General features: G+C 41.7%; 1 protein-coding gene across 1 annotated transcript in view; it reads left to right on the top strand.

Annotated features, from left to right (window-relative positions):
• Positions 1–4,263: 4,263 nt before the first annotated feature.
• Positions 4,264–19,052, top strand: part of LOC147608200 (uncharacterized) — a 138,396-nt gene continuing 123,607 nt past the window's right edge. Inside the window, 2 exon segments of the mRNA XM_086789112.1 lie at positions 4,264–4,876; positions 4,879–5,090. Coding sequence (XP_086645238.1) covers positions 4,480–4,876; positions 4,879–5,090 — 609 coding nt within the window. The 5' untranslated portion in view covers positions 4,264–4,479.

Genomic DNA, 19,052 nt, shown 5'->3' with positions numbered 1-19,052 from the left:
ACAAAGAGGAAGAGAGGGCTTAAAGAAGTGAAGTTGACAATAACCACCACCAGTTAGGCTTGGAAGATTCCACTAGTTAGGCTTGGAAGATTCCACCAATTAGGCTTGGAAGACCCAAGATAAGTACCCCACAACCGTTGTTTGTTTATGCTTTTCTGTGTGAATGGGTGAGCTCTAGAGAGGGTTAAAACGGGTCACAACATCATTCCAATCACTACCTACACATCTAAGGAGCTGGATGTCATCTAATAAGCAAGTGATGTAACTCGGTCAACATGAGTCAAAGTCAAAGCACCGACGGTGCCATGCCAAAAATTAACTAAGAAAGCAATCAGTAATGGTGCCAATGATGCAAGGATGAGCTCCAAGGGCAATGTGTGCAATTTACAAAGCCTTAGCAAAGGAATTGACCGACCTTTAACCTCATGGACAAGTGCGCTGATTAGAAGATGGATTGTTGGTCTACATCTATTAAAGATGCATTTTCAATGCCCATGACCAAAACCTAAGAGCATGAAAAAAATCAATTTTGGCTTGGAGCCTCGTTGTACTATTAGATGTGATGGCACTAGACTATGCCCAAGGATGTGATCTGTTCATAGGCATTATTAGCTAAATTAAAAGCTTATAAAATAAAGAGCTAGAGACTAGACTAGTGAATAAGTGACTTATGTCTAGTGGACTATTGAGAATGCGCCAATAACCGAAGAAGTATATAAATCAAATATCTACCCTTAATACACTTTACATGCTCATTTTTTACTTTATTGTTCTCTTTTCCCTTTTGTGGATGCTTCTCCTTACTCTCCATGTGGTACTTCTTTCTATTAATCCTTGTTCCATGGTACTTGTGAGTGCTCTAGCTATCATATGAACTCTTGTCATGTTGGTTTTTGCATAAGATTGTGGATTTACTTAAGGTTCAAGGTTTCTGTGATCATGGGAAGCTTGTATAATCTTCTCTTAAGTGAAGGAACAAGCTTGGGGCTATAATCTCATACTTGGGTAGAGTGAAGTGAAGGAACAACGCTTGGGGCTATAATCTCATACTAGGGTAGAGTGAAGCTTGACCATGTGAAAGGACTCAAGCTAGGAAGAGGAGAGAGATGGGTTTGTGAGAGGAAGACTTAATAGCAAGAGGAAGTGTGTGATTGTGGAAAGGTTTGCAAGAGTCTAGTAATATAGAAATCTCAATCGCATCTTGGCTTATGTAGCTTGTGGAAAGGTTTGCAAGAGTCTAGTAATATAGAAATCTCAATCACATCTTGGCTTATGTAGCTTGGAGTAGAGAAAGCAAAACGAGGCATAGTCTTGAGAGTGAAGGAGAGAGGAGAGTGGAAAAGGCTTAGTTTGCTCTCCACCAAAGCTTGGCTCCACCTCAATATTACGTGCCACCACATTATCATGCAACCATTGAATGCCACATCATTTTGCAATGTTGAGTGCCACATCATCATGCATCATGCATTATTGAGTGCCATAATGTTGTGTACCATATCATCATACAACATTGAGTGCCACATCATCGTGCATTATTAAGTACAGCATCATCACTCTTACATTTTCACACATACACGCTCACACATCAACCAAGTTGCAAACAAAGAGTAAGAAATCCAATGGAGCTCAAATCATGGATTCATGCAAGATTGTAAACACTCGTGCAAGAGGACTCTAAGGATGGACTAGCCATCAATTATAGTAGGTAGGATTGGGAATGAGAGCGAGATCGTAGAAGTTGGGTAAGTAGAATCTTAACACCCCTTCAAATACGGTGCTAGCTATTCTAGGTGCGACAACTAGAAGAGGAAGGAATGGGCAGATTGAATGGGTCACCTTAGGTCTTGCCTAGTTCACTTGAAGAAAATACTCATAGATAGCTAGTGGTCAAGCGCTAGGAAAGACATTTGTGCATATGCAAAACAATTGGGTTAACAATTTAAAAACATATTTTAACAATTGGGTTAACAATTACAAATATGTTTTTTACAAATTTATTATAGATAGAGTGAATATGTGCTTGACAATTTCGATTGTAGATTATTTGGAGCAACACATATTAACCAAATTGGTTGGCATATCCCCGTTCTTGATGTCAAGCATGTCGTAAAGATTATTTGGAGCAACACATATTAACCAAATTGGTTGGCATATCCCCGTTCTTGATGTCAAGCATGTCATAAAGATTTGATAGCATGTGACCACGTATGTGCTCACATTCCATGCATGTTTGCTGATAGCATGTGACCACATATGTGCTCACGTTCCATGCATGTTTGCATTTGTGCACATGCGTTTTCACTACGTATGTGCACGTGTTTATGCACATGTTTGCATTCCATGCATGTTTACATTTTTGCACATGAGCTTTCACTATGTATATGCATCTAACCATTTTGCTCCATAAGACATTGGTAGGGATAGTCCATAATCATTCCTAAATATTAACATTTCGTAATATTTAGTCAATATTATTAAATATTTATTAGTAATATTGGTAATATTTCGTAATAAATATTTAGTCTTATTTACAATTTAGTATTTTTTAGTAAATCTTTACTAATGACAACAACGGTGGGCTGATGAGCCCATATGTACCAGGAAGTTTTTTATCTGTTGTAGAAGTTCATTTTAAATATTTAAAATGTAAAATATTTAACGCTAGAGTAAAACCCTCTTCGCTTTGTTGGCCTTTATAAAAACGTCACAAGAATTAAAAGCTTAATAGAACCTCTTTTAAAATAACCCTTTTAAGGGTACATGTTCCACCAAAACCAACTTACACACACACACACACACACAAATGTATTCATAGGTATTTTTTCTATAGATTTATAAACTTAGAATTAGTTCCATGAATTCAATAGTATCTCTTTGTCTTTCGCCATTCATTTATTCTTCCACAGGGAGATTGTGTTAGGTAGCATGAGATGTATGAGTATCCTCCCTTTCCACGAAGAGTTAAGTCATCTCATAACTCATTTATCCTTATAACTTTATTATTTTTTATGAGGGGTTGCAAACATGCATGGAACATGAGCACATGATCACATGTTATAAGCAAACATGCATGGAACGTGAGCACATGCTATAAGAAAAAAGTCGCATGATTTGCCTCTAACTACGTGACTTGCCCCTCAAACACTTATGCCATGTGCCCACTTGAACAGTGTGAGCATAAAAGGTAGTACATTTCCCAATATAGCTATATATTTATTAGTAAAGATTTACTAAATACAACTAAATAACAACAAAGATTAGTGAAGATTTACTGGATACAACTAAATATTTAATAAAGTATTCATTAGTAAAGATTTGACATCAACACTCCGAATAGTAAAGATTTACTAAATACTACTAACTATTTGTTCATCGAATTCAACACTCTAAATAGTGAGGTGCACATGACGCTTGAAATGCTTTGGCTACAAGGGCTATCACCACCACCATGGTAACCCAAGGTATTGTTCAACACTCATGTGTCCTACATGCACTTCCCATGCTTTAACCACTCATCCTTGCGAAAAAAGATTTTTGTTTTTCATTTAAAACAAAAAAAAGATTTATAAAAAAACCAATTCTACTCTCTCTCTCTCTCTCTTTCCCTTTCCTTTCTCTCTCCCTTCTCTTTGATTTTCTCCCACAAAAAAAGGTTTATTTTTTCAATTTAAAAACCCAAAAAACATTTTCTACTCTCTCGCTCTCTCTCTCTCTCTTCTCTCTCTCTCTCTCTCTCTCTCTCGGTCTCTTCCTTCTCCTTTTATTTCCCCTCGTAAAAAAAGTTTGTTTTTTCCATTTAAAAACAAAATCAAAAAACATTTTTTAAACTAATTCTATTCTTTTCTCTCTCTTGTCAACATAATTGTTGTGTATGTTGATGTAGCCTTGCAGGAAGTGTAAGCCTAATTTAGTAGTAGTAGTACTTGCAGGAATGCAAGTACTACTACTACTTGCAGGAATGCAAGTAGTACTTGCAGGAAAGACATTAGAATTGCACTCATGTCATGGTTATCTTCACTTTATTGAGAGACAAAGGAAAGGAGGCACACACATGGTGATACATCAATAATAGCTTTAAGTTGCAAAGTCAATATAAATTGGGAAATAAAGGCAAAGGCAAGAGCATGTGTATCAATGTGCATGCCTTGAAATTCCATGGAATCAAGCTTGGAAAGTCATTGCCTTTAGAGCGGCAAGGCTGCCACATATTGAATTTATGATATTATTAAAGGCCTACTTCTCTTTTTGAATTGGATTACACATACCCCGAAACTCCACTGGCCACAAGCAAGTTCAGGGCATCACATGGGGATGATTTCCCACCACTGCAAGAAGCCAAGATGAGCGTGCCATGTCTCGAACGTCTGAACCCAGCCTTATTTTTGGCGCCACAAATGAAAAATACATTGAAGAAGAGGTTTCTTTCTGCAGAAGTTGCTGGCAGAGAGAGAGAGAGAGAGCGAGCTGAATGGAGCTCACATGCGGCTTTCATGGGCTCTCTTATCCGACCTCTTCTGCGGAAATGGGCGATTTGGATACAAAAGGCATCAGTCCTTCACAAGCTTCTGGCAGCAGCCTACAGCGGTCCCCTTTCATGCACAGAAAAGCCCAATTCTGCAGAAAATCATTTGTATCATTGCAGAAGCAGAAAAGCTCAGCACAAGGGCTTGCTTGGGCATCAGCAAGCCAGGTCATACGAAGGCAAATGTGGATTTGGGCGCTCAGTTGGAGCGCTTGGAGCTGATGAAGCAGGGCCTTTTGGGCGACCACCCAGATGAGCAGAGCCTTCTGCGCGTAGCAGAACTGGATGTGAAAACCCTAACTGCGGCTGCTGCCACGGTCCGTGACCGCGGCATCCACTCTCACATTGTAAGCTTCTCCCCAAAGTGTTTCTACCTCTGACTCGGGCTTGCAGAGACGCCTGTGGTTACTGCACTTTCGCCCTCGCGCCAAAACCCGGCCATGCAATCTACATGACCATAGATGAAACTTTGCACATTGCGAGAAAAGGGGCTGAAGTTGGTTGCACAGAGGCCCTCTTCACTCTTGGGGATAAGCCGGAGCTCCTGTACCCACGAGCAAAAGAGGAGGTAGGTTCTTGCACTATGATCAATTTGCGAAATCACCCAAAAGTTTGTGAAAAGAGTATTTCTAGTCGCTACCAATCTAAGTCACCTTTAGATTTGCAATATAGCCTGGTGGTAGCAACTGTGACACTGAGCGTGCAAGTGAAGGGGTCTCTAAGACAAGAACCTTTTGTTGCATCATAGATGGGTCTAAGATCCAAGAACCATTGTATATATGAGCATTCAGCAAATACAGAGGTTTGAGTTACATCTTGTCTTCTATGTGTTTGCAAGTTAGGTAGGATTAGTGTTAATCTCTTGCTTAGCATTACTCAAGATCGCACTTTCGTAACGCATGTAACAATATACGATCAGCTCATGCGTGTCTCTCATGTCCAAAAAATGCCTTGCATACATTGTAACATTTCTTACATCTTGGGAGGTCGGTTGTAATCCTCACTCTCCTGAGTCCATCTTGGAAAGCATAACAGAGTCTGCACCAGCTGTCCATGCATTGAAGTCACCCAACAAGAGAATATCCCCTTGTTGGGAGAACTCCAAAATGTCTGCAAACAAAGGGGCATTTTGGGATTGTCGATCCTGCAACAAATCTTGAGCATAAGCTGATGTGTCAGGTGGGACGTGGCATACTGCAATGTACAACATCATGAAGCCAGGCCTGGCTAAACACATCCACATGAAACTGGGCTTCTCTTCTTGTAGAGTGCATATGAGGCTGAAACAGGCATGCCATTCCTCTTGACCTTCCCACCCCCAGTGGTGCGTGTTTGCCCTCTATAAGCTGATTCCCATACATATCCCGACACCTCCGGTATTCCCTCCTTGGGGCTCTGTTGAGTCACTGTGTAGAAGATGATGTCTCTTTCTGCATAGGTCTCGGCAAAGCCACCTTGGTTGGATCGTAAGGTCCCATTATAGCTCCATGTGGCCATGTGAAGCATGTCTGTGGTCTCATTGCCCCACCCTGCCCTGCCCCGCCCTGTCATGTGGGATGCCTCCCTGTTATGATAACTCGACCGTCTCGATAAACGGCCCCTTTGCTGGCCTTATGTGGTTCCATGACCTGTATTTCGAGCTTCCTTTGCTCCAGTGAGGTCATCCTCTATGTAGATTTTGGGGCACCCCTCTTTCTCAAGAAGGCATGGCGTGATTGAACATCTGTGAATTTGAGGAGAGTATCTCCTTAGTCTTGTCTTTCACGGCTCCCCATGCATCAGTGAAAGACGAGTCTTCCTTCATCTGCCTGAATAATTTCAACCATCCTTCTTGGGCGAGCCCTCTGCAAGGAGCCCTGTAACCTTTATACGAAGGTTGTGTCCTTTATACGAAGGTTGTGTGATCATCCCTCAAGCGTCGTTACCATGAAATCATTGAGTGTGTGTGTGTGCGTTTCCATCACTACCAGCGTTTCTCTGCTCGAGTCTCAGAAACGAGCGTGCTCGTCTCTGACCCCGGCTCGAAAAACAAAAAATTTACTCATCGAGGGATTGCATCAATATTCTTCTTTGGCAAACCCGCACTTTCTTCCTTGATTTCAGCCCTACCCTCCTTCAAATATTGCTGAAGGATCGCATTGACCTTGAGGGTATCCAATTCAGCCCTAAGAGCCTCGTTAACTTGCTTTACCTTGGTTAGTTCTTCTTCTTGTTGGAGAGAGGCCTTAAGGCCCGCAAGGCTTTTAGCTCTGTCATTTTCACTGTGTGCTGCCCCTTTAATCCTGTGAGTTTCCCTTGTCACCATTTTGTCTTGACTCCTTGGCTTCTAACCAATATCCAGAGAGATTGGCAATGGTGTGCCACCAATGTGACTGGGAACACACACACACCTAGTGCGAACTCTTGGATGGCTTCAAGTTCTGAGAACAGGCATTTCCAAGTTTCATATGCATGTGCAATACTCATGTTTGCATGGGCTGGCTAGTTGATTTGGTTAAAGAATGCCTTGTTTTTGTGTGCTGTCTATGTTGCTGTGGGACAGTCTTGTAGCGCGGGGACACCCGCAACTATTGGCTACAAGACTGTGTGAGTGCTTTTGTTTGTTGACAAGTGGTTGTTATTTGGCACGGTTCTAAATAAGGCCAAAATTCAGTTTTGATGAAAGCCTTGCTTTGGGCTTACACAAATTTTGAAGCTTGAAGTGTTCACACATTAATATGTGCGCATGAACACTTTTAAAGAGAGAGCTGTATTAACGTCTACTAGAGGCCGAACTTGACCTATGAGACGAATCAATGTACAACTGTCAATGTCTTCTGGATGTCCTGAAAAAAAAGGACAAAATGAACATGAAATAAACTATGAAAGTACTGAGCTAGAGAGAGAGAGAGAGAGAGAGAGAGAGAGAGAGAGAGAGAGATTAACGTTTGCAAAAGGCCAAAATTGGCCTATGAGACAAACAAGTAGTACAATGATGTTCCTCCAGTCATCAAGAGGAAAATGTGGAGTGAGAATAAAATGTACAAGTATGACAACACGACCATAGGGGACTCAATGGTGGTGTACAAACGAGAGGGTGTGGATGGAGTACTAGGGCTACTAATGCATCTCTATATGCTGAAGGGGTGATACAAGTATGATATGTTATCTACTCCTAACTCCATCTAGTCCCATAGTCTGGAATATGTCATACATCCGATTTGAGGATGCGGTAAATGTTTGGAACATGCATCTTGGATCAGAGCGAAAATGTGCCAGCTGCTCCTCGACCTCCTGCTGGTGTCGAGACCGGATGGCCGCGATCTCTCTGTGGTGTAGCCGTGGTGTCTGGTAGCCGGCTAATCTGGGTCGTCGCCTAGCTCGAATCTCCTCCGCTCGCTGAGATGTCACTCCCAATGTATGTGGCTGGCTACTGGTGCCAAATCTTTGGAAGAAGTTAGTCAACTGGGACTGTCTTCCTCCGCTATGATGTGCGGGTGTCTGAAGTAAGATCTCCCTGTGTCTCTGTAGTGCTAGTAGTAGTCTGCCTAGCTGTCTCTTGTCCGATCCCTCCCAGATCTGTCTAAGTGATGTAGTCCCTCTAAAAACCTCAGGATAGCATGCCCTGATCTCCTGCAAAGCACCACACTGGCAAACAAAATGCTCCTCTGTCTCTACCCCCGTCTGGCATAATCTGCAAATGCGCTCTGCTCGAGGGATGCGTGCTGCTCTCTGAGTCTCGATCTCTAGTTGGTGTGATGAGACCCTTAGTCGCCCAATGGCTACTCTGGCTCCATGTGATAAGTGGACCTCAGAGTATCGTGGTCGTTGGATGAAGCCGTCTGTGGAGCACAGTTGCATAGAAACGCGTTTCGTATAGGTTTGAAACGTATGAAACGTTTCGTCCTGTACAAAACACGTTTTTTTCATCATGCATATTTTAAAAACCTTAAAAAACGAATCGTTTCGTGAATCGTACGGCGCACTTCGTTCACGTTTCCCAGTGGCGGCCACCTGTGACTTCGCCGATTTGTGTGCCAGCCTTCCATCGCTCGCGTCAGCCCGCCTGCTCCTTGGTGTCCTTGGGCCTTGTGGAGGTTGCTACTCTCTTTTTGACTCTAACTTAACATTCTTTTTTGTACAATGTAGAGACGGATTGCATTGAGAGTTCTCTCCCAGGATTGCAGTTTAGGGCCTTGTGAGAGAAACTGGAGTACATGGGCTCTTTTTCACACGAAAAAGAGAAATAGGCTCTCCTCAGAACAATTGGAGAGGCTTGTCTTTTGTCATTGCAATCTCTGATTGCTAGAACAAAAGGGTCATCCCATTGAGCCTCGCCAAGTGAATCCAGATAAGATTGATATCATGAAGTGCAAGGAGATTCCCGACATTCCTCAAGAGGAGAGAGACATCTATTCTATGCTCTATGAGGAGATCATGGCTCCAGCTCGCACTACACGATCTTCTCGAGAGGCTAGTACTAGTGGGGCACCTGCACCTCTAGAGGATGAGGCATTTGAGGACTCGGCTACCGGCAGTGACCTTAAGAGTGAGGCTGCATAGGCAGAAGATGCAGATGAGGATGAGCATGAGGATGCAGATGAGGATGTAGATAGTAGCTAGCAGCTGCCAGTATCATTTTATTTGGACGTGTTATTTAGTTTGAACTTTGGACATGTTATTTATTTTGATCTTGGATTTTGAGTCATGACTCTCAGTGATCACCCACGTGATTTGTGATATCATCATATCTTACATGTATTTTGTTTTTATTGAAATGAATTCAATGTGGTCTCTTATAAGTTATGTCAACAGTTTTTTCTTTTGTATATTTCAAGTTAAAAATATACATGTTTTTTCTATTTTGTATGAAACCTTTTTGTACCCGTTTCTTACATTTTATGAAATGTTTCAAAACGTATGAAACCCGTTTCATACTTGCCGTTTCAGAAACGCCTGGCAACACTGCTGTGGAGGTGCTCAAGAAGTTGTCTCTGTAGTAGAGCATCTTCGTCGGGAGTGGCTGACTGGGAGATAGCCAAGTCTCCTGTATGTGGCCCTGCCAAATGTCATGTCTCATGACTCTGTTCCTCTCTGTCTGACAGAGGCGTCTGTGTGGTGTAGCTAGGTCATATTGTAAGGGTGGTAATCTGTCAATATCAATCCTGTGATGATATCCAGTGTACCACCTGGGAGTACCATGACCAGGTATGTCCCTCCTCAGCAAGCTGTCTGGATGCCTCAAAAGCAGCCCGAGATACCCGATTTAGTGGGAGCTCCCGCATCCTGTGTATAAAAGATATAGTCTGGAACATGGCCTCTACTAACATAGGTGGTACAGCAAACTCTGCTCGAAGGATATCATGTGGTACTGAAGGTTTGCTGCGGATCATCCGTGAGAGCATCAAAATCTGAGGGCGCTCTATCTGTGTCCATGAGGATGTAGCCAAACCTGGTGCCCATACTGTTGTTGCTGCATACATCAATGCTGGAGTAACTAGTGTATCAAATAGCCACCCCTTAGTACGGGGCTCCTGGAAGTGTGCCTGGTGACACTGGCGTTTCAAAATTGCTAGTGCTGCGTACCCTCATGTCTCTCTGTCTCTGGCTGCCTGTGCCATAGAGAATCTCCTTGATGAGTTGGTAAATGTGACCCCAAGGTATACATATGAGCCCACCACCTCTACCTGTCCTCGGGCTAGTGTAAGGATAGTCTGGCATCTGACTGTTGCTGATGTATGAAAGACCATAACCTTGGTTTTCCCAAGGTTCACTGTGAGTCCTTGCTCCGCACAGAAAGTATCCAGAGCTTGTAGATGCCTTTGTAGCCCTGTCTGAGTATCCAACACAAGAATGATATCATCAGCATATAATAGAATGTGTACAATCGTACCTGAGATGTCAATCCCAGAGCCTCCTCCGTGTATGATGTAGTCTGCTACCTCGTCGATGTATAAGCCAAAGAGTGTTGGGGAGAGAGGGCAGCCCTAATGGTGCTGGCAATCATAACGTCTTCCAAAAGACCGAACTCGGCCTATGAGACAAATCAGTGTACCTGTGTGGGGTATCCTCTGTCATCCCAACAAAATGAAAAAGTACTGAACTAAAAAGCTGAATCTGGGTGTGCAATAAGTACAATGAGTGGGGGAGGGGATGGAGCTCTACTACTAGGAGAATGCAAAGCTATATGCATGGAGTATACAATCATGATATGCAACCTAGCTAGCTCCATCCTGTACCATACTGGGGGTATAAAATGGTATACATCAATGAAGGGGGTGTCCACAGCTCCCTGAAGAACATGCCTGGGTCTGCTATGATGCAACCGGACCTTTAATTTTCTTGAAGAGAATAATCAAAAGACTCATAAATTAAATCAAATATCAAACAACTATTTGAACTAAATTAAAAATTAAAGCACAAAACAAAATATAAGATAAGAGAAAGAAATACATCACCATCATCACAAGGCAACACAAGACTGGGTGCAATCTTCCCCCCCCAACGTGAGTGGCTTCTTCTCGCGTGGGTATTTTTATATATTCCAAAAAGCAGGCTTTAAGCCAAAAATAAAGTATACATCCATATTTGGACTTTGCCATTTAATTAGCCTTTGTCCTCAATTTTTAGCCTTTGTCCTCAATTAACCTTTATCCTCAAACCTTCTAAGGTTTGCACTATTCTTCTAATACAATAATCTAACTTATGCACATATGCACATTACAAAATAAATCAACTAATGCTCGTGCACACACTTTATAATAATTTGATGCATGCACACACACACATCACATTGATGTCAAAATAATTTCCAATGCCATAATACAGCCACAAAATATTGTGAGATCGGTCCACACGCCATGACTCAATCCACCATCCGTGCGACACCTAAATCGGTACCCTCGCACTGTGCAACACCTAAATCGGTACCCTTGCACACCTCATCACCTAAACTCATAAACATAAACCACGTCAGTAGTAACAATCAATTGACATCACATCAATCAATCCTAACGTGTTCATGATGAGAAATAGGTATCATAAAAAAATATATACAAATTTAAATGACCATGATTATTATTCAAATAACATGGGTCATAACAGTCCTCCCTGTTGGGAATCAACTGTCCTCAGTTGTACAATCAATGAGTGGATGGCTTCATGGTACAAGTGGAGGACAAAATCATCACATCAAACGATTTCTGAAAATAAAACCAAACAAATGAACGCATGTAAAAGGGATCTAAGTGTCCCATACCACTTAGGTACCTTCCACATACAAACACTTGTTGGTGAAAGATAGAAGACATAGATACGTCTGAGGTAGGTATGTAAAACCAATCTAATGTCCCATACCATAGATTAATTCCACACGACACTATCTTAAGAATAGAAGTTTGAGACAGAGTAGCTAATTCCCTCTGAAACTTTCATTCCGACATAACTTTTCTCTATCCTCAAAATTAAACTACAAGTCTTTAATATTCTAAAAATGAATTAGGTTGAAATGGAAATTCTTATCAACTTAAGATTGAAAAATAATCACTTACTTTACTGTCAATAACTTGATGAATTCTGGGGATTTGTTCTTGATCTTAATCTTGTACTTGTCTAACTAAATTCTCGGAATTTGTTTTTAATCTTAATCTTGATAAATTCTTGAGATTTGTCTTTGATCTTAATCTTGTACTTGTCTAAATTCAAAAATTATAATCTTTGAATAGGTATATAATTCTTGAATTTGTGAATCTTTACTTGTAAACAATGGATCTTGATCTTAAGCTTAATCTTAAACTTGAAATCAAAACTTGAATAAAAATAGACATCTTTCACCCTAGAGCAAGAACTTGATATACTAGTAATGAATCTTGGCTTAGATTAAAAATACTTGAATTGATGAAAATTGAGAGATTAGTCTTTAATTAATCATAATTGCAATTCTTGAATAAATCTTGTTCTTAAGGGGTTTAAATCTTGTTGTTGAATATATCTTTGACTTAGAGCAATTCTTGGTCTAGAAAGAATCTTGTACTTGGATAGATCTTAAACTAGAATACTTGAAAATTTAGACAAAACTTTACTTGAAAGAATCTTGTACTCAGATAAATCTTAAACTAGAACACTTGAAAATTTAGATAAAACTTTACTTGAATTGGTATAAACTTCGTAATTGTGATTGATATACAACTTAAACTTGGTTTCTAGTCACTTGAGAGCTATTTCTTTACTTTTCTGATCATCACTAAATTCGATGGTTAAGCAATTGATAACTTGAATTAAAGACTGGAGAAACTTGATTGGTTCTTGAATCTTCAAATTGGTCTTAATCTTCTATGAAATGTCTAGCAAATCATTTTTACTTGAATTTGGGCAACTAGATCTTGAAGATAACTTGAGCAACTGGATCTTGTCTCGATCTTTCTAGTTAGGTCACGGTATCTAAAATTCTTTTCAAGAGCTACAGTTTTCTAACTAGGTCTAGAAGAAAAGAATATTCAGATGACAAATACAAAAGCAAACAAGAAATTGTATAAATAATTTTTAACACATACCTCCACCTTTGGTTAGTGTGTCGAGTGCGTTAACCTCTTCGGTGTCAAGCTGTTCCTGGATAGTATGATGGTGCGGATATTCACCCATTTCTTAACAATTAAAAGAATAAGAAAAATTTAAAACAAGAGAAAAGATAGGGTTTCTTATCTCATATGGAATGTCGAACTAGATGAGAATCCTGCCAAGTTAGCTCAATATACAATATGCATAATTTTTCAAGAAATAATCCATGTACAATTTAAAATAAGCTTGAATAATTAAAGCTTCAATCACTTGTGCAAAATTAAAGTAACTTTATTAAATCATCATTGTTAGTTCATCCTCATGGTCGACTCGTGAAAAAGCTTACATAAAGATCATATTACACAAAGCTTATTTAAAAAAACTTAACAAAGCTTTATAATAAAAGCTTTTTTTTTTCAAGCATTTTTCAGCCTGAAACTATGAGCTCAACTAACCCAAATTTAGAGAAGAGATGATATATTTATAAATAGGGTCTCTTTTAAAAAAATCAAAACTTTATACTAAGCTTTATCTCATAAAACTTTTAATATTAAACTTATTAAGCTTATTAAAAAGCATATGAAAACTTTACTTTTAAAGCTTGCCAATGCCCAAAGCCGAGCGCTGGAGAAAAAGGGCGCCCACAACAGCATCAAAATATAAAAATAAAAATAAACATTTTAAGCATCATGAAGCTTTTAGTTAATTTAAGCTTTCTAATAATCAAAGCTTTAAGCATCCATAAGCGCCAATAGATAATGGGCGTCTGAAAATTTCTCCCCCCAAGCTGAATTCAGAGCGCTAGCCGTCAGGTCAAAATAAAAATAAAAAATAAAAAACAGATTAAGCTTCACAAAGCGCAATTAGAAAATCGCTTTAAAAAAAAAAAAAAGCCTCACTAAACTCAAAGCCTAAAATTACTCCCCCTGAATTTGCAGCGTTCGCCCGCCGCAGACGGGATGGAGAGGAAAAAAATAAAAATTAAAATTAAAAGAAAAAAAAAATTTTCTACGCTGCGCACAGCCGGATGGAGATAGAAGCGCGAAGCGCGCTGCCGCTGTCGGTGCCGGATACGAAAGAGGGAGAGAGAGATAGGGAATTATATATATATATATATATGGGCTTAAGCTTGCTTGCGCCCAGCGCAGCACAGGGGAGAGGAGGAAAAATTAAATAAAAAAAACAAATTAATTTTTGAAGAGACTCATGAATAATTCTCAGCCCTCTATTATAGATTGCTTCCTCCCTCAACGGTTTAGCAATCTGAAAGCTAAGCTGGATTGACTATCAATTTTGAAACCCATCCATACAGACAGATCACAAAGAGGTCAAGAATTTAGCAAAACCGCTTTTCAATTTTGAGAGAGGTTTCATGGTTTCTGAGAATGGTTTACCACCTTTTCTTTATCCTTTGGGCAATAGGTTGATGGAGATTTATTAGCCAATGGTTAAAAACAACCTTTATTTCATCCATAAAGAAAAATCCCTAAACGTGTTCTACTTCAATTAAATTTTCAAAAAAAATTACCAAAATCACCTCTGTTTTTGTCTCTTTCACCTCTTTTTCACCTCCTTCAAGAAAATTAAATTTCACCAAAGCTCTGATACCACTGCAACCGGACCTTTAATTTTCTTGAAGAGAATAATCAAAAGACTCATAAATTAAATCAAATATCAAACAACTATTTGAACTAAATTAAAAATTAAAGCACAAAACAAAATATAAGATAAGAGAAAGAAATACATCACCATCATCACAAGGCAACACAAGACTGGGTGCAATCTTCCCCCCCCAACGTGAGTGGCTTCTTCTCGCGTGGGTATTTTTATATATTCCAAAAAGCAGGCTTTAAGCCAAAAATAAAGTATACATCCATATTTGGACTTTGCCATTTAATTAGCCTTTGTCCTCAATTTTTAGCCTTTGTCCTCAATTAACCTTTATCCTCAAACCTTCTAAGGTTTGCACTATTCTTCTAATACAATAATCTAACTTGTGCACATATGCACATTACAAAATAAATCAACTAATGCTCGTGCACACACTTTATAATAATTTGACGCATGCACACACACACATCACACTGATGTCAAAATAATTTCCAATGCCATAATACAGCCACAAAATATTGTGAGATCGGTCCACACGCCATGACTCAATCCACCATCCGTGCGACACCTAAATCAGTACCCTCGCACTGTGCAACACCTAAATCGGTACCCTTGCACACCTCATCACCTAAACTCATAAACATAAACCACGTCAGTAGTAACAATCAATTGACATCACATCAATCAATCCTAACGTGTTCATGATGAGAAATAGGCATCATAAAAAAATATATACAAATTTAAATGACCATGATTATTATTCAAATAACATGGGTCATAACATCTGAAGCGAGTCGCTGCGCACCCTCTCTATGAAACTGAGCTCTGATCTCTGTCATCTCTCTCTGGTATAGGCGTGGTGTCTGAAAGCCAGGTGTCCTCTGTCTCCTGCGGGCTCTAAATGTCTCTGCTCTCTGGAAAGTAATTCCCTGCCGTGTAGGGGCTGGGAGTGGGATGGATCTCTGAAAAAATGTAGTAATCTGTGTCTGTCGTTAACATCATTTTTGCGTGGTAAACATTGAGTTTCGGCCAATTAATCTTGAAAGAGGACTCTGAAAAAATGTAGTAATCTGTGTCTGTCGTTTACATCATTTTTGTGCGGTAAACATTGAGTTTCGGCCAATTAATCTTGAAAGAGGACTCAATGCTACATTTGATAACTGGCTGATATTTTTGTGGAGCTGTCTGAGCCTGTAATGATGTCTCTCTGTGACGCTGTATGTCTAGAATGAATCTCCCCAGTATGCGCTGGTCTGCTGCCTCAAAGATCTGGTGTAGGGAATGTGGCTCTCTGAATAAAATGGGATATCTCTCTCTGATGGCTGTATATGCTCTGCATCTGCATACATAATGCTCCTCACTCTCCACCTCCTCTCTGCACAATCTGCATACCCTCTCCTCTCGGGGGATCCGTGTTGCTCTACCAGTCTGGATCTCCAATCGATGTGATGAAACTCTAAGTTGACCAATAGCCACTCGGGAGCCGTGTGGTAAAAAGCCCTCCATGTATCTAGGCCTCTCTATATATCCATCATCAGTGATACTCATGAAGTGATCTCTATAGTATAGCATCTTTGGTGGAAGAGGTTGTGTAGGCGATATCCATGTCTCTCGTGTATAGAGCTGCCATAGGTCCTGTCTCAATACTCTGTTCCTCTCACTATGAGAGAGACGGATATGTGGTGCATCTCTGTCATACTGGAATGGTGGTAGATGATCCATGTCTAGGCCATGCTGTGAGAACCAATGTGTGACCTGTGCATACCATGATCCTCTGTCTCCTGCCTCAGCCAGCTGTCTAGATGCCTCAAAAACTCTGTATGACAATCTGTCCTGTGGCATCTCTCTGAATCTGTCTAGCAGGCATATTGTCTGGAATATGGCCTCTACCATCATAGGAGGCAGAGCAAACTGTGCTCGGATAATGTCATGAGGTACTGACGGTTTGCTGCGTATCATGTGTGCCATCATGAGGGCCTGTGGCGGGGACGGGGACGGGACGGGGGACGGGGACGGGACGGGGACGGCCATAAGTAGGGAACGGGGACGGGGGAGGGAACGGCACTCAAAAAATACTTTTTTTAAAAATTTTTCTACTCTGCACTTATTCTACTTTTGAAGTACATCAAAATGAGCACAAATTTACACTAAAATGGTAAGATTTTGAGTCATATTAATAATTAAGTAGATACAAAATGAGTCATGACTCGAGTCAGGACTCAGGAGTCAGGACTAAGCCTTAAGGAGGCAAAATACAAGGACGGACTCAAATGAGTCAATGACAAAAAAGTGCTGAAGACTAGAGGCTAGAGGCTAGAGCTAGGCCCATGAATCATGATCCATGAATGATCATCCACGTGAAGTGCTCGCCTCATGGTCATGGGTAGCTTGTGCGGCTGCCAAAGAAGCATCAAGCTCATCCTCAGTCTCATCCTCACTGGCATGCTGCTCCTGCACCTCATCCTCCCGTTGCTCTTCTTGTTGACTCATCTCCCACTCGGTGAAGGAATCTGCCTTCTTGGTCACGCTCTTGCAAAGCATTCGCAAGTTCGCGCTGACGAAGACAAGGTCATTGGTACGCTCTACCCCGAGTCGGTTCCTCTTCCTAGAGGCAATGTGGCTGTAGGTACTCCAAAGTTGCTCCAAGCAAGAGGAGTTGACGGCTTGGCTAAGTATGCGGATGGCAAGCTGCTGCAGCTCCGGTCCATCTGAACCAAAGTCCTCCCACCATAGAGCAGCACCAACTTTGGAGCGGTCAATTTGTGCATCATGACAGCCATAGGAGCCATGAAATGACTTGTACATCGAAAGCTGGTCCCTGATCTTGCGCCTAACCGATGCATCAGGCACAAGACGATCCAAGATGATCCTCCATTCAGCGCTCACCTCCCGGTCGCCCTCCTGCTTGTTGCCTTGGAATTCTGGGTCCACCACATAAGGTGCTGCATGCAATGGAGAGTAGTAGGAATTCCACCTTCCTAGACACAAGGCATGGATCTCCTCGTATTTGTCTTCGTCAGGCACGAAGTCTTTCAACTTCTCTATCATGCGATCCATGGCCTCGTAGACCTTGCCTATGCATGGCTGCATAGCGTCTACAATCCTCAACAGGTGGACTATGGGCCTCACCATAGCATCTGTGGTCTTCACACGCTCCCACCAAGAGGCGTCATCTGCCCGTAGCCTACACTCTTGGCCAGTGTTTGTATGGGACTCTTGCATGGCGACAAACTCGTCGCTAAGGAAAAGCCCCCTCAAAGCACCACTACAATCCTTCAACCGGCCCAACATGAGAAAGTTGTAGGCAAACTGGGTGTCGGAATATTTGAGGAGAGAGAGACAGGACCTCTTGTTGAACTCATGCCGAAGTCTTTGGTGGTTGAGGACAAAGGAGACCATGGTGTTGGCCTCCTCAATGAGCGGGCTGATCCATGGTAATGCCCCGATGTCCTTGAGGAGGTTGTTTAGGCAATGAGCCATACAAAAGGACACCGTGACATGTCCATACATACTTTGGAGAATAGCTCCCGCCGCCCTATTGGAAGGCTCCCCATCCGCAACAAAGCCCACTACATGCTCGGGGCCAACGATCTCCATGGTGGTAGCCCACTCCGCCGCAAGTACATCCGCGCTCTTCCCAGTGCCGGATGCATCATGAGATGAGATGAAGTACATCTCTCCGCGGGAATATGCAACCATGCCGTGAATACTCCTCTTGCGGGTGTCACTCCATCCATCCACAATGAGGGAGACTCCGTTCCTCTCCCATTGCCGCTTTGTGTTGTCGGGTCGCTTGCTCTACAATGCGCTTCTCCTTGTCGAGCAATGTAGTGCGCAAGCTCTCGGATGAGGGGGGCGTATAGGTTGAGCCATACTCCCCAATCTTCTTAACCATTACCTTGAAGTATTCCGACCTATTCAAGAAAGTAATTTACTAATGAGAAGGGGACTAGGATGATGAAAACATGAATGATGAATTGGCAATGATCGATTGCACTTACCTAGCCGCTTGAAAGGCAATGTGGTCGTGGAAGAAGAAGCGGGCCACCGCCATATCCACCTCCTCCTTCAACTTGGGGTTCCAATTCTCCCCAAGTGTAGATTGTCGTCGTGGGCCATGTAATGATTGAGAGGCCGTGGAGATGGAGGGTGCCGGTGTCGTGGATGGAGTAACATTTCGACTTGATGGTGAAGGTGATGGTGTGCATGATCCCGATCCACCACATGACTCCATGGTAGAGGCTTGAGTTCCTCTCCCCATCGTCGCGGGATCCACGGCCACTCGTGGTGTCCTTCTTGTCGCTTCGACCGCTTCGTAGACGCTAAGCTTGTCAAGAAGTTCCCGTCTCTTCTCGGGCGTGACATTCGTGCAAAACCTCACCTC

Source organism: Cibotium barometz, chromosome 53 (genome assembly GCF_041138505.1).
Source record: "Cibotium barometz isolate CiBa-2024 chromosome 53, ASM4113850v1, whole genome shotgun sequence".
Taxonomy (NCBI): Eukaryota; Viridiplantae; Streptophyta; class Polypodiopsida; order Cyatheales; family Cibotiaceae; genus Cibotium; species Cibotium barometz.
This window is presented reverse-complemented; position numbering and strand designations above follow the sequence as displayed.